General features: G+C 32.7%; 1 protein-coding gene across 1 annotated transcript; it reads right to left on the reverse strand.

The window, feature by feature from the left end:
- Nucleotides 1-11,696: 11,696 nt before the first annotated feature.
- LOC122035072 lies at nucleotides 11,697-15,373 on the reverse strand. The gene is made up of 6 exons (XM_042594448.1): nucleotides 14,945-15,373; nucleotides 13,552-13,675; nucleotides 12,493-12,632; nucleotides 12,289-12,351; nucleotides 12,095-12,163; nucleotides 11,697-11,990 (listed from the first exon to the last, which is right to left on the reverse strand). Exons 1-6 carry the CDS (start codon nucleotides 15,137-15,139, stop codon nucleotides 11,919-11,921), a joined length of 663 nt encoding a protein of 220 aa, XP_042450382.1. The 5' UTR covers nucleotides 15,140-15,373; the 3' UTR covers nucleotides 11,697-11,918.
- Nucleotides 15,374-16,348: the final 975 nt, after the last annotated feature.

Consider the following 16,348-nt stretch of genomic DNA (forward strand, 5'->3'; position numbering starts at 1 on the left):
ATCACATAATATATATTTAGCTAATTACATAGGTAGCAAATAGCTAAATAAACTCCCCAATCTAATTAAGAAAAACCCTAATCGAAATAATTAACCTACTCCCTTAATCCCATTAGGTTCACTCCAACCAAAACTAATATTTGATTAATCTTCCAATTAATCCTCAATCCAACTTCTCCTAAATCCAAACATAATCCAAACTCATCATAAATCCTTCTAAATCCCCCAATAAATCCAAGATTCAACCAAATCAATATATCACATAAATGCAACCAAAACTCCATAGTTAGCTCACCTTGATCCAAAACAAAATCCACACCCTTTGATGAAGAAATCCAAAGTTTGCTGTGAAGAAAAATGGAGCTTCTCCACCCATTTACAGCTGGTCCAACACAAATAGATGCCCAAAATCAACACCTAGCATAAATCCAATACACAATCCTCAATCAATACATTCTCAATTAAGATTAAACCCAATAATTCATCCATCTCTTAATTACCAATCCACTATATAGTCACTGCCATCCAAACAAAACCCCCTAAATCAGTAGAAACCTAATCTAGCAATATACCAACGAAACCAACAGAATTATCCTACTGGACATCACTTACCTTAAGGTTTGGTAGCAAAATCCAAATCTCACAGCCCAACAAGACCTCTGCCGGCAGCTACCCCAGAAGCCCTACACCAATTCCTTCCAAAGTCAATCCACAACCTAGCTGTAGAGCAATTAGTTTGCTAAAACCCCAAAATACAGAGTCTTACTCACCTCAAACAGGCCTCCACCTCTACACCGGAACCTTAACAGTCGTAAGAATTGAAGAAGATGAAGATCTGCTCACGGGAGGTCCATCACTAGGTTGATCCGAAGCTTTCCCCTAATCCAGGTCAAGATCAGAAACCAATCCCTTAATAATGCTTGAATCTACAACATTCCTCGACACTGCCTTACCTCAACCGATCGCCTCCAGTTGGTATCACGCGATCAATCTCATCTGGTGGAGATCCGGAATGCACTCCAGAGAACCGATTGAGGAAGGGAATTGGACAAGACTCGATCAACCGGGAATGATGAGAATCGACCCCTCACCGCCGTGCCCTAGACGCCGAACAACAGTCGATCGCGAGCAAGAAACCACCGAGAAGACGACCTCTCAGGTGATGATGGCCGGTACTATCGAGATCCGGCGACATACCACAGGTGATGCGAAGAGAATGAGACCGTCGGGGAAAAACTCGCCCTCTGTCGACGTCGGGTCGCCTGCGTGAGAGAAGTCGAGAGAGAGGAAAATGAGAGGAGAGGAAGAAGAATTGGTGGCTTGCTTCCTCAAAGCTCTGAGGGTTTCTTTGTGCCGGCGACGCCGAGAGGAGAAGAGGAAGATCGCCGGTAGCTGGTGAGGCTCGGGATGAAAGGAATCGGGGAAGAAGTTGGGGGAAGAATCGGTAGAAGAAAGCAAATTAGGTTTAATTACCATATATATCTTAGGTTTAGGTAATTAAAACCTAAGTTAATTCCTCAATCAAATCCCACTTTAATTGGGTATTCCAACTAGGCCTCCACTGTACCCAGAATCCATCCCCTCAAAACGGGTCATACGGAGCCTGTTTAAATCCAGAAAAATTTCTAAAAATTCCAGAAAAATCCAATAAATTTTTCCGTCCAATAATATTTATTATTTAATTTTCCGATATCTTACAGTACCTCTTAGGAGAGTTTAGGAGTCTTGTGTATACAAGAAGTGTGACAGAAATGTGGTGGTATTTCTTGTACTATACGTAGATGGCATTTTATTAATTGGTAACAATGTCAAAGTGTTATCAGAAGTAAGGGTATGATTGCCCAAGCAATTCAATATGAAGGACTTGGGAGAATGCGGACATATTCTTGGGATCAAAGTAATAAGGGATCGCAAGAAAAGAATGTTGTGCTTATCCCAAGCTTCATATATCAATACTATCCTAGCTCCTTTTAGCATGCAAAACTCCAAGAAAGTTTTTCTACCTTTTCAGCATGGAGTATCTTTATCTAAAGGGATGTCTCCTAAGATATCAAAAAAGATAGAGGAAATGAAGGCAGTTCCTTATGCTTCAGCTGTAGGAAGCCTAATGTATGTAATGTTATGCACGAGACCGGATATCTATTTTGTCGTGGGCATGGTTAGCAGATATCAAAGTAATCCAAGATAGGGACATTGGACTGCCGTAAAACATATATTAAAGTACCTGAGAATGACTAGAGATTATATGTTGGTTTACCAAGCAGATGATTTGTTCCATGTGGGTTACACGGATTCTGACTTCCAATCAGATAGGAACAATAGTAAGTCTACCTCAGGTTATGTGTTTACTTTAAAGGTGGAGCCATAACAATGGATGAGTGTAAAGCAGAAATATCTTTCGGACTCCACCATAGAAGTTGAATATGGGCAGTCTCTAAGGCAGTCATAGAAGCTGTATGGCTCAGAAACTTATTGATGGGCAAAATTATCATCGTAATAATAGTGGTGCAGTAACAAACTCGAAGGAACCATGAGCCCATAAGGCAAGTAAACACATTGAGTGCAAGTACCACCCGATACGAGACATCGTAAAACGAGGAGAAGTTGTTGTCGCTAAGATTGCATCAGTAGATAACCTAGATCCTTTCACTAAGGCCCTTCCGGCAAGAGCTTTTGATGGGTTTGTTGAGGGGATGGAATCAAATGTATGGCAGCATAGTCTTTTAGTATAAGTGGGAGATTGTTAGAATGTATACTAAAAGTCTAGCTTTTTGTATAAACATTTATTTTGAAATAAGAATCACATTGGTCAAATGTCTACATTTATATGCTAAATGTAGTTGTTCATTTAATTTATATTGAAGATAACATGGTGTGTGGTGTCACACAGAAGATCATGTTATCAGTTTCTTATAAATTATAAATAGTTGCTCACAACCAAAATGGAATCGGACAAATCATTGGAATGGTTGTAGTATAATTTGGTATTAGTTTATCTTGACTATAGAATTATACTAGTACACTCTGAGTGTATTGAGCAGATCAATTTTAGGTTGTTCTTTTTATACTGACTGTAAAAAAAAACAGGACCTCTGTTATTATGGATGTGCGTACTTTTAATCATGATATAATAACAGACACGTATACTTAATATTTATTTCTTTAATTTATCAAAGGGTGAGATTTAGTTCGTTAAATCAATAGGCCCGATAAGTTGGGAAATGATATTATTTATATGGTGTGTTGTTGATTATAGAATGAAAATGTGTTCTACTGATCTAGGTTGATGATGCCCCCTTGAGAAGCTCATAAGGATTGTCATGTAAACCCTGCAGGTGGACTTAGTCCGACATGACAATAAGGTTGAATGGTATTACTCTTAGAGCTAAATATTAATTAAATGAGTTGTCAGTAACTCATTTAATTAGTGGGCATTCGATATCTTAAACACAGGGAGACTAACACACTCATGATAAGAAGGAGCCCATATTGTAATATGGGATTGGTGCGGTAATGCAATAATAACTCTTTAGTGGTATGAGTTATTATTGATGAACTTGAGTTGGGTGTTCGGGGTGAACACGGGAAGCTCAAGTTCATCGGAAGACCAAAATAAATTCCTCCTCTCGATCTCTGCTGTAGCCTCTTATTTATAAAGTCTTATATCTACCTAAAGCCCAACTTCTTAAACAAGCTTAAGGGTCGGCCACATTCTTGCTTGGAGCCCAAGCAAGGGGTCGTCCAAGCCAAGCTTGGAGCCCAAGGTAGGGCCGGCCAAGCCTTGCTTGGTGCCCAAGCAAGGGGCCAACCATCCACACTTAGAAAAGAAAGTTTTATTTTTTGAAAAATCTTTTCTTTTATAGAGATCCATTAAAAGGATTTAAAAGGATGATTTTAATTATAAAACTTTCCTTTTTTAGACCGATCACAAAATAAAATAAAAGAGAGTTTTTATTTTGTTAAAAACTTTTCTTTTATGATGTTTTCCACATGATTTTAAAAGAGAGTTTTAAATTTTAAAATATTTCCTTTTATAGCTTTCTATAAAGGATTAAAAGATAAATTTGAAATCTTTCCTTATTTGTAGTTATCTAATGTTTAAAAGAAATATTTTAATTTTAAACTTTCCTTTTTGTAACCATATAAAATGAGTTTTATTTTAAATCTTTTCTTTTATAGACATCCACAAAAGGATTTAAAAGATAAGATTTTAATTTTATAAAACATGCCTTTTATAGCTAACTGCAAAAGGGATTTTAAAAGAGAGATTTTAATTTTTGTTTAAAATCTTTCCTTGTTTGATGCACAAGTGGTGGCCGGCGGCCATGTAAAGGAATAAAAGGAAATTTTAATTTTTTGTTTTAAAACTTTCCTTTTTTGGATTCACCAAGGATTATAAAAGAGAGGGAGATGGTGCCTCATAGAGAACAACCTAAGCCTTGCATCCTCTCTATTGTGGCCAAAACTCCTCTCCTCTATCCCTTGGTGGCCGCCCTCTTCCTTCTCTCTTCTCCTTTTGTTTTCTTTCTTGGAGGTCGGCGACATCAAGCTTGGTTTTCTCTTGGTGCTTGGTTGCATGAAGGAGAAGAAGAAGATAAGGAAGCTCTCTTGTCTAGCATCCCTTGGAGGTTAGTTGGTGGCCGAAACTTAGAAGCAAAGGAAGAAGCTTGGGTGGATTTCATCTTGATAGATCGTCGTCGCCCACACAACGTCCAGGAGGAGGAGAGGAATACAACAGAAGATCAAGAGGTTTATAAGCTACTAAGAAAGGTATAACAAGTTATTTGTTTCCGCATCATAACTAGTTCATCTTCTTTGTATAGATCTTGAAAAACCAAACACAAGAGGCTATCGATTTTAGGCTATCGTTTTTGTTATAGATTTTGTGTTTCGATTTCATGTTTCGATATTATGCTTCTATTGAGGTCTCTATAGTTAAAGCTAGTTTACTGCAAGTAGTTAAATATCTGTTTTCTGTGAAAGGTTTTGTGTAGGAAGTGGTGGATGATCTCATACCCAAGAAGGCCTAGTGCCTCGACATGTTTAACCTGGAAGCCGATCTTTGAAATAGATATTTAATTAATTTCTGTAATATAGTTTAACTTATGAAGAACACATCGGTTAAACTTGAAGTAAAAATGTTAAGTATTATTTCCAATCCAAGTTTAACTTCTGAAGGATAATTTGGATTAATAATGTTAAGTATCGTTTGCAATCCAAATTTAACTTCAGTAGAGCACATGAGTAGCTAGGATAGTTTTATGTTTGTATAAATTTTTATACAAGGGAACTAGAACGGTATTCCGAATATCAACTAACAAGAAAAATATGATAAAATAGATCAACAATTGATGGAGACATTATCTAATACATATATGATCAACACAGAACTAAATTTCAAGTCACATGAATGATCCATCAATTTATCACCAATGAGCAACAATCAACTCACGACAAATTTTCATTATATTGAAGAACTCAGATAAGATAAAATTAAAGCGCAAAAGTATGCCTATTTGCTTTTATTAACAACACTAAGAATGGGAAATACATAAAATACCGAAGAAATGAATTCTACATTTTCATAAACAACGGTAGGGTTTTTTTTTTAATAAAACGCATAATAATAAATTTAGAAACAAACAAGAGAGATTACACCTATTTCAATAGTATAAGTTACTTAAAACAGATGATACATTATCATATTTACAAGCAAAATGTAAATTATTGTAAAAGACAAGTCAAACCAGTCGATCGGCTATAAGACAAACAATAAACGAATTGACTAAATGCATTTTAACTATAATCTAGAAAATGCACCAACAAAACAAGTAATTCACCTGGTTGATTTATGTGATATATGATAGCTGTATAGACAATAATGGATATCTATTGTAGCACAATAATGGATATCTAGCATGATATGTGTATGCACATTGGGACTTTAAATAATGGATATGAACTAACACAACTTTATGAATTTCTCTATATAAATCTCCTTGATATGGGACATGGAGAAAGGTAAGCTAATAATCTAATCACACAGAATAAATGCTCAGACAATATGGAAGTAGAGCGGAAGCAAAACTAAATGTTGAAATAGGACATCAATAGGGTACAATTCAGTAGCCCACCTTCGGTACCAATTCTCAGAAATAACATCTAAAATTTAGGTATACTACTTAGTGATCACCAACGGAGGAGAGTGGAGTTTCAATATACACACATAATCCTAAAAACAATGCTTGATAGGAGGGGGCATCAAGCTTAGGCCAATGGTTATGCAATGATGTTCTGTATAAAGAAAGGGGAGGGGACAGACTTGTTTATTTGGTCGTCTGGTCTAGGCTTGAGGTTTCATAAGCGTCACATGAAACTAGCTAGAAAAAGTACTTTTTCCAGTCATACCTGAGGTATTTCAGTGTAATTGTAGATTCATCTCACTTTGAAAAGGGAACGAAGGTGGGTGGTTTGGTAGAGATGTCCAGTGGGAGAGGATTAGTAGGAGAAGGTTAGGATGAGAGGAGTTCGGAGGAAAGGTTAGTGGAGAGAGGTTCACCAGAGATGTTCAGCGGGAGAGGGTTAGGCTGAGAGGAGTTCGGAGGAGAGGTTCATGGACAGGGGTTCGTCGGAAAGGGATTGGATGGAGATGCTTAGGGTTTGCCAGAGAAGGATTCGCAACGTGAAGAGATTGTATGAAGAGAGAAAAAAGAAAAATGACTTAGGGTTAAGAAGACTCAGGAATGCAAATGGAAAACACAATGCCAAAAAAATTTTGAAGAGAGGGAAAGTAAAACATGACTACAAGGCGAAGGGGAAAAACGATAAAAGAATAAAGTGAAAGACAACGATTTATTAAATTTGTTATCTTTGACTATATAAAATAATATAAAAAATATAACAGTTACAAAACTATTGTCATAGCGCCTAAAAAAGTACTTAAAAATAACTATTTTAAAATAGCGTTGTAAAATGTGTTTTGATTTTAAAAAAAAAGTTACTCAACAACAACAATTTTCACAAAACTATTATCTTTTCTATTTTTATAGAGGTTCAAAGATAATGATTTGTCAAAAATCATTATCTTTAACTAAATTTATAATAATTTCTCTTAAAATCGTTGTCTTTATAATGTTATTTTTTAATATTTTTATTGTAATGTTAGTATTTAGATCCTTTAGATCAACCATAAACTTTTAAGACCCTAGATACATAGATTTACTTTCATTATGGTTAATAAGGATTTTTAAGAGTTTATCAAATTGAGATGGAGTCTTGATTGAAATATCTATTATTAATTTTTAAAATTAGTTTTACAAACCCATGCATAATCTTTGAATGTTTGAAAAACATTTTGAATTTTTTGGAAAAATGCATTGAAATAAATTTTCGAAATTCCTTTAAAAGTTTTAAAAGGCAAATTTCAAAAATTATCTTATTTCAATTTTTTTTTTTTTTTTTTTTTGAAAACCGATACTTTAACCTTATATCATTATTCTAGATGTTTTGAAAATGGTTGATGTTTGCCTCGCTGATTGTCTTGCAGTCCAAGTGCTTGAAAGAGATCTAGACGTTCAGAGATGGATAAACTCAACAATAAAGCTAGATCAGATAGGTTTTAATAGAGACATCCAGAGGTGGTCTAGGCACCTAAAAAAGCTTATAAAAGAAGCTTTGAATAGCAGCTTCAGAAGATCATTCACTACAATTTTTGTACTCGTCCGCTACTCCAAAACTCACTCTACAATGCCAAAACACTATTTCAGCAACCAAAGCTCAAATTTATTGCAACTTCGAATAGCAGCTTCAGAAGACCATTCACTACAATTTTTGTACTCGTCCGCTGCTCCAAAACTCATTCTACAATGCCAAAACACTATTTCGACAACCAAAGCTCAAATTTACTGCATTCCTCATGTCGTTGGTATCATTTTTATTTATGTGTATTTCACTTTCAATTCATTTGTATTATCATCGAACTTATTGTAAATTGTTCAACGAAAATACTTAGTAGGTGTGGGCCTGGAACTAGCAGTTATCGGACTATGAACCAAGTCAAAGAAAAAATATTAACATTGTTTCTTTTATTTTTCACTGTATATTTTTTATTTTCCAAAAAAAATAAAAAGGCAATGTATGCTATTAATCCAGCACTTATCGATCCTACACTCGGATCCCCTCTCTCTATATATATATGAAAAAAATTCTACAATGTATCATAGTTAAATTTTGAACTCCAAATATTTAACCTATCCTTCGAGATCTTAACTACACCACCCTATGCCGGTAACCTTTCATGAGAAGGCTATTGAAATGTGTCTTTGATAGCCCTTATTGACGTTGATGATATTGACGAAAAGGCTCATTTAAGAATCAAGAAATATACAATATAAAATTGTACTTCAAATTTATATGATAAATAAAACATAAAAAGATTGTCTTATGTAAATATCATAATACATTTGAAAATCATTTTGACATTGATAATAATGAAGAAAAAGCCGATGCAATAATGTAAAAAAAATAATTTTTTTACTGATGTCAAAAATGAACTTTATCCGTCGATCAGATTAAAAAAATATATCGGAGATTTTTTAGATTGGATTCGAGTTTAAATATTTTAGAATGATTTAAGTTTAGGTTGAATTTGGATTGATTTAAATTTAAGGTTTAACAGTTTATTTAGATTTAAATTAAATTTTATTTTAAATATTAAAATATTTATATACATAAATAATAAATGTTAGTATAATCTTACTATTTTATTAAAAATCTCTCCCTTTTACTAACTAAGTGAAACCTAAAATGAATTTATGTGAATATTTTTTTTCTATTCACACTAAAAATAATCCCAAGGTTTATTAATAATTCCACAAACGAAACAATCAGTGATTTATGAATTTTTCTCATCGTTAATTTTCTCTGATTGTTTTATATGAAAAAATATAGTTCTCTTTAGTCCCACATCTTAGAATTGTCAACACTGTGATTAAAAAAGTTTCTATAAATATTTTATGTCGACAATGTTAAAAAATATATTTTTCTTAATTTTTTTTACTAAGATAAGTATAATATTAAATTAAATTAATTTTTTTCATAGTGAAGTCGTAAGGGTGACACTCGAAAATCCAAACAATTCGGATTTTCAAAGACCCAAATAATTCAGATTTTCAAAAGTCAGTACTTTACCCTAATGACTCTACTTTAGTATTTTAATGTTAAAATGCTTTAATTAATATAATTTCATTATAAAGGGTCAATATATGATTTCAATGTATTAACTCGATCATATCACTAGTAATAATAAAATATTAAAATAAAAGTAAATAAGAAAATATTAAAATAAAAAAAAGATGAATTATTTAAGTTGATCAAATTATCCGAATTTATAATTATTAATTAAATTCAAATTCTAATTGAATATTTTTATTTCAGCCTAATCTCAACTCATTCTTTTTATTTAGTCACTTGCATTTTTTTTATTTTTTTTATTTAGATATATCATATAATATGAGGATAGTTGTGCATTGATACACTATATTTTTTTTAATTCATGTACATTATTATTCTTAGTGGTTAAGGTCTTACTAATTTTAATTTTTAAAATAAAAAAGAGAAAAAAAGTATTCATCGAATATATTATTAAATGAAAGGCATCCTTACTGACTTAAATGGCTTTAAAATAATCAAGCTTTGTATATAAAAGAGTTTCTAATATAATGCACTACATATTAACAACTTGAGTAAAATATTTAATTTTTTAAAATATTAAAATATATTTTATTTTTTATTTTAAAATATTTTTATTCTAATACTATTATAGCAACTTTAGTTAAAACTATTATAAAATTATTTTTTAATAAAAAAAATCTTTTTTAACTTAATGAAAATCATTTCAATTTAATTAAAATACTCTAGCAACTGACTAGAGTGTTATTCACATGTTATAACATTCCATGAACATTAAAACCAATGCAAAGATTGTTAAAATATAGATGGGCCCACACAAACATTGATGTTAAAGTTTGTGGCCCATCACAAACTTTAAAAATAATTAAAAAATTAAAAAAATCGTTTAAACATATAGCAATCAACAGATATATTTTAATTTTAAATAAAATTATTAATATTATTATTTATTTTAACTTTAAATAAATATATTTTAATTTTATGTAAATAATATATTTAAAAATAATATCATTAATTATTTTAAATAATAATTATTTAAATTGTGTAAATACAATTGAAATTGTAATAAAAATAAAGATAAATAGAGAGTGGACCCCACAAATAATGAAAGTTAATATTAAAACGAATGTGAGAGAATGAATGTATTAATATAATGTGTATGTGACATGTGGGTCCTACATTTTTTTGATAAAATGAGGGATGTTATAATACCTATCAATGTGGATACCCTTATCAGTTATAACAATTTTAGGTAAAATTACTACAATATAAAGTAATTTTTAAACCCAAAGTTATTACATATTATATAATATTTTTAAACAAAACACGTATAATAATAGTTTTGTCTAAAACTATTACAATAAAATCGAAATACAAATATTTTTGAAATAAAAAAAACAAGTGTTGTTTAATATTTTAAGAATTAGAGTCGTTAAAAAAATATCCCATGATCTAGGTCAATGGCTGCGCATTGGTATACCTTGATTTTAGTAGGCATACGAATGGGTCTAGCTTCCTAGCCACAATAATGCATATATATTTGAGTTTTTTTTAATGGCGGTTAACTTAAAATTTTTTGTAATAGGTCATCCATTGTTATTACTTTACGGTTTATCCTAGTAAAAAAATTTCGTAGGATCGATCACCTCATGATTAATACACTTAAATTAGATATATGTTCTCAATTAAAAAAAATAATACACAAATATTTTTTTATATAGGAGAGTCTCTTTGAAGGATGTGTATAGAGTCATATTTCATAATTTAAATTATGGCTTCAAGTCTTTTAAAATTTTAAAAATTCTTCCTGTTTTGTTCTCCATCTAGGAAGGAGCACAAGATATCATTATTTATAGGAATGAGATATGGGCGTTCTTATCGTGTAAAACTTAATACACAAAAGTGTTTTTGATTTCATTTGTATTCCCTCAACCAACTAGTCAATTTCTTATTATTCGATTAAACCTCCTTAATTCAAGGGATCTCCCATAAGAGATTGTCGATTTGTCACCATTAGAAATTCAATTAAACAAATCCTCTTTCCTCTTGATGAGCTCAGTAATCTTAGCTTTATTCAAGTAAGGAAGCTAGCAAAGTTATCATCAATTTTAACATATATTGAAGTTATAAAGAAGTGTGAAGACAATCAAACTTTTGTTTAGTCTTTAAGTTTTTAGCTAACTCAGCATATGACCTTTTTTGTGAAAAATATTTTTTTCCCTTATTATCATGATTTATTGAAAATAAAAGGACTTTAATATTGTGTCATAGGTTTAGGAAGTTGAGAGGTTTTTAAGTCATGCAAGCTACCCATGTTTATCTTCGCGGAGACAAACAAATAGAGAAATCACATGCACATGCTCCCACCACAGCACCCTTACTATTGAATTTGATAGAATAATTAATATAACCTGACTTAACATGGATAAAGTCTACATGCATCAAAAATAAATATTGAAAACAAAAGTTAAGCAATAAATAGATGAATTGACAAATCCACCAAAAACTTTTGCTAACTGTACTTTAAAATATGTTAAAGTGGTGCCCATTGTCTGACCACAAACATCTGTCTTTTAACAGTAATATCAACAATAGACTACTAGCTCTAGCACCTAATAACCCAATTTGTTCCGAAATCTTACAATCCAGCTTTGGGGTTCAAAGGCAATAAAATGTAATGACACAAACTTTGAAAACTCTGTTAGCTTGAATAACTCCCGGAGTCGGGATCAGTCACTCACAGACTTCAGCCTCTTTGCAGCCTGCACAAAGCCTACAATTACCTGCAACTCATCCAATTGCTTCAGAAGTACAAGTATAGCAATTGGATTCAAAAAGACAGTCAAAGACTCACAAAATGCATTCACTGGCAATGATGCATTTATCCATGCAATGGTTCACTTACCTGTGACATGAAATGCCTTTGAACTATTTCAATTAGCTGCTCTTTGGAGGGGTTTGGAATCCCACCCACCTGTTGCAGACAGAGAACATTTTTGTGTCTCTGGAAATAAGTAGGATTTCATCCAGGACAAGATAAACGACAAACAAGGAATCTGGTTGACTACATGAGCATCGTGAACTACTCTGATAACTTACAAGATTAAAATGTTTTGAGTATCGCCATAGTGCTGTTGTTTCTAGTTTGCTCAGATCGACTTTCTGCACCAACAATGTGATGATACATTAGACGTTTGGAAACTCTAAGATAACAAAATTATGGTATCTGAGGAGAGAGCATTGCAAAGACAAATAATAGAATAATGATATAATACTAAAAGAAAATCAAATGGTAGTTCTTACTGTGGTGCAGCTTGTGGACAACACAGATCCCTTAGAATGTGAATCAGAAAAATGAGACTGGCTTAACAATTTGTTGGAAAATCCTTTATGGTTCTTATTCCTCAATTTCTGCGGTGTTTGCAGCTGTATAGAATCACTTGCTGAGAGAAAAAAAGTATGTCAAATTAAAAAAAAAAAAAACAGAGTCATACCTAAGCAAGAGAAGATTTAAAAAAATTGAAATGCTTCAGAAAACTAAAATGCCATTGTTTAAGGTGAATAGGTGATAATTAGCTCTGGTTCATGAAAATCTCAAGTTAGCATAATTATTCTGATGGAGTATGAACATGTTCACATGGCTTATGAAAACTTCAAGCTGCCATATTTCGATCAAGTCCAGACATGATAACATAGCTAAAACAAATCACAGGAAAAATTCTAGAAAGAAGTGCATCCTCCCAAAGATTATTTAGCCTAATCAGATCATAATTGATATAACACTGACCTTAACTTAGATTCAGCTAATAAGAATTCTATATACCTGTTTGGCAAAATGAGGTGGCTAGGGCAATGCATGCCATGCCTTGTTTAAGAACCGAAGAACTATCCAGAATTGATCTCCAGAAATGAGCTCGCTCAAGTAAGACATTGGAAACATAGTCTTCATTAATAATATTCTATGTACCTTATCCTTGGTGGAGTTGTTTTATTTTCTACAGCATTCCTACAAGATCTTCAGGAACACTGCAAGTAACTAGAAGTTTCCTATATAAAAACTTAACATGGATCACAATCTTTAAAAGGTGACACACTAAACCATGAGGATAGAAATGAGAAGCAAGGCCCCAAGATTCAAGACGGATGTAATGCTACCCGCATAAAAAATATCAAAAGTGAACTCCAAAACAAACACCTCAGACAAATTCTACTAGACACTCATCCTAAAGGCTTATGATAAGAATAAGCTATTCTAATCATGTCTACTTGATAGCGAAAGGACAAGACAGGTTAGAAACTTTACTGATCATCATCAGAATAAACTGAACCTAAGCACTTGAAAGGGAAAAAAAAAATATTTACTAATATCTGAGTCATTCCACTTCATGTTGTTAAATTCGTCATCATCATCTTCTTGGCCAGTTGGCGCTTCAATAACGCTAAGAGCGTTTCTTTGTAGCTTCACCTCTATTCCATTAGTTAAAACCTGAGGTATTTCAAAAATTAAAATAGTCAAAACCTGCAGCAACTGAGAATAACAACAAAACTTGCATGACTTAAGGGAATGATTGAACCAAAATTTGTCATCGGACCTTTTTTTTGTATACATATACGCAAGCTTGAAAAAGAAAAATAAAAAAAAAAGGCTTCTTTAGCATCACTACTCTTTTAGAATTTTAATTTTTTTCTTCCAATTGAACGTGAAACCTTTAGAAAAGGATCAACTAAAAGTCAGAGTGTAAGGCTTTGTGTGTCGGTATTTGCACAGGCAGAAAACATGATGAGAACTAAATTGATGGACAGCTATAATGCGTTTGGTAAAAATGCAGTGACTTAGAAGATATGATTTTGACAAATTATTGCTTTGCTAAATAATTTGATGTAGTGCTTCTTGATGCACAGCAATCTCGTACCAGGTTTCTTGTGCATAAATTTGATATCTAGAATATTAATTGATTTATATTAAAGTAATATTTTTTTTATTATTCATTCTTCATGTTCCTTGGATGTTTGTTACAAATTCGTAATATTAAAATAGCTTCGATTTTTTACAAAAGTCATCAAAATGTATATCTAAGTATTTAAAAAAAAAGAATAAACTTAAAATCATTTTTTTCAAAGAAGTTAGTGGTGAAAATTATTAACTAGTCAGGGGTTCCAATGGTAATTTTAAGAAAGCTGTGTTCTCAGTAAAAAAAAACAAATGAGATGAGTTTTTGTAGCTCTTTTTTTTATTATTATTCAGATGCTGCAGATTGAAACATCCTACCATCTCCGATCTGATATCATCGAATTTACTTGAAATCGTGAATTGATCATAATAATGTCAAACACAAAATCAGCAAGTACAAAAATGACGAGTATAATCAAACCAAAAATCTTGATAAATTCATAACTACAGAGCTCCCATTTCAAGAATTTCATGATTTATAAATTGCAAGGTATACTGAAAACCGCATAGAGTACTTTTGATAATGTTTCAAATATCTCTAACAAGATTTGGTAGTACTATAGCCAAAGCTGCATTATCGTTAGAAAGAAAGGGAAAAAAAACTCAATGGATAACTCTCCAAAAACCCATCTCAGCAATTTAAACAAATTGTCCAAACAGATCCAATCGATGAAATAGGAAACAAATTAACTATCTCATTTGGTCGAAAACCCATTAAATTATATCTCCAGCCCAATGAAACCTCAGTAAAAATTGTTACTTTAGCATCAGATTATCCAAGATCAAGGAATAGAAAGGAATTACCAGCCAATGCCAGCCGCCGAGGCCGACGGCTTTCTTGACGACACCGTGGAGCCCGACTAGAACCGATTTTGTCCGGTTATTGCCCGTGACAACCACCTTGGTGTGCCTCGGCAGCACCGAGAGCTCCTCCTCGCTGCTCTCCCCGCAACTCTGCTGGCATCCACCGCTCATCCGGCGATCCACGGCTGCCAGCATTCCTTCACTGCCTCACCCTTCCCAATCTGGAACACATGCAACCCACAAAAGGGGAGAAATCGGCGAAAATTGATCAAATTAGACAATTTCAAGCTACATCTCAGCATCAGGCATTGCAGGAGTCTAATTAAACGGAACCGGTGAGAAATTTTGGGATTCGTGAGAGTTCTTGGAGAGGGAGACAGAGATAGAGGGACAGAAGAGATGAGACTGGAGTGTTCTGTTCTTTATTACTTCCGATATGCTTCTCTTCCTCCGCTCCCTCCACCTAATCCGCTGTGCTGCTGCGAACCCTGACGGCCAGCACTACCAATAAAAAATCGACGCGCGTCCACAGAAAGCATTGGTGACGAGCGCGGCGTACGTTTCTGGTCTGGAAGTGACGGTGCCTGGCGAAGTTTCATATGAAATGACGATTGTGCCCGGACAGTGTAATTTTATGAAAAACTCCCTCGAAGTTTAAAAATTTAGTATCGATTAATTGCTTGTTTATACCTGTGAAACAAATATCTAGGGGCGGCCGTATCGTCATATACGTTGAGATTTGTGTCGTTCCATGGGTTGGACGATCCTGTCCGTTGGATGGTGTTGGCAAGGAACCAGCGTCAGCTATACCGGATGAATTCAGGTTTTTATGAAGGCGCACGTTACCGCCGGTCAGTTGTGAGTTGTGACTATTTAAGACATCTTAATTTTATTTTTTAAAAATAAATTATAAAATATATTTGACACTTAAACCCTGTTTAACAGTTTAAGTTATATAATTCTTACAAATCATAGTCGATGTTAGAAGAAAGTATTATTTTTTTAAAATCTTAATCAAAATTTGATTTTGTATTGTTTTCTTAATTATGATATTAGAACTACATTTGCTGTCATAATGCCTATTATGACTAATTGTGACCTCCTTTGGAAATTTACATACTATTAATCACATTTTAACAAAAAAAAATTGAATGCTACATATTTACACATCATTATATATATATATATATTTATATTTATATTAAATAATAATAATATATTTACATGATTATAAATATGTTTAGCATCATTTTTTTTCAATTTTTTTAATCCTTCTGCATAATTTGGTTGTGTATCTTGTTATATTTTAATAATATCTTTTTCACTCGGCTCTTCTATTTCCTCTAATTATGTTTTAATAATTTTTCTTTTTTCTTTTTAATCTAGATATTCATTTTTTTTTTA

This window comes from Zingiber officinale, chromosome 11B (assembly GCF_018446385.1).
Source record: "Zingiber officinale cultivar Zhangliang chromosome 11B, Zo_v1.1, whole genome shotgun sequence".
In the NCBI taxonomy this organism is placed as follows: Eukaryota; Viridiplantae; Streptophyta; class Magnoliopsida; order Zingiberales; family Zingiberaceae; genus Zingiber; species Zingiber officinale.

What these genes read in the sequence shown, in the direction of transcription:
- LOC122035072 (XM_042594448.1), bottom strand. Translation starts at nt 15,139, where the DNA reads ATGCTGGCAGCCGTGGATCGCCGGATGAGCGGTGGATGCCAGCAGAGT. An exon ending in TGTCCACAAGCTGCACCACA is followed by an intron (nt 12,352 to 12,492) that starts GTAAGAACTACC and finishes TTGTTGGTGCAG; the next exon opens with AAAGTCGATCTGAGCAAACT. An exon ending in ACTCAAAACATTTTAATCTT is followed by an intron (nt 12,164 to 12,288) that starts GTAAGTTATCAG and finishes TGTCTGCAACAG; the next exon opens with GTGGGTGGGATTCCAAACCC.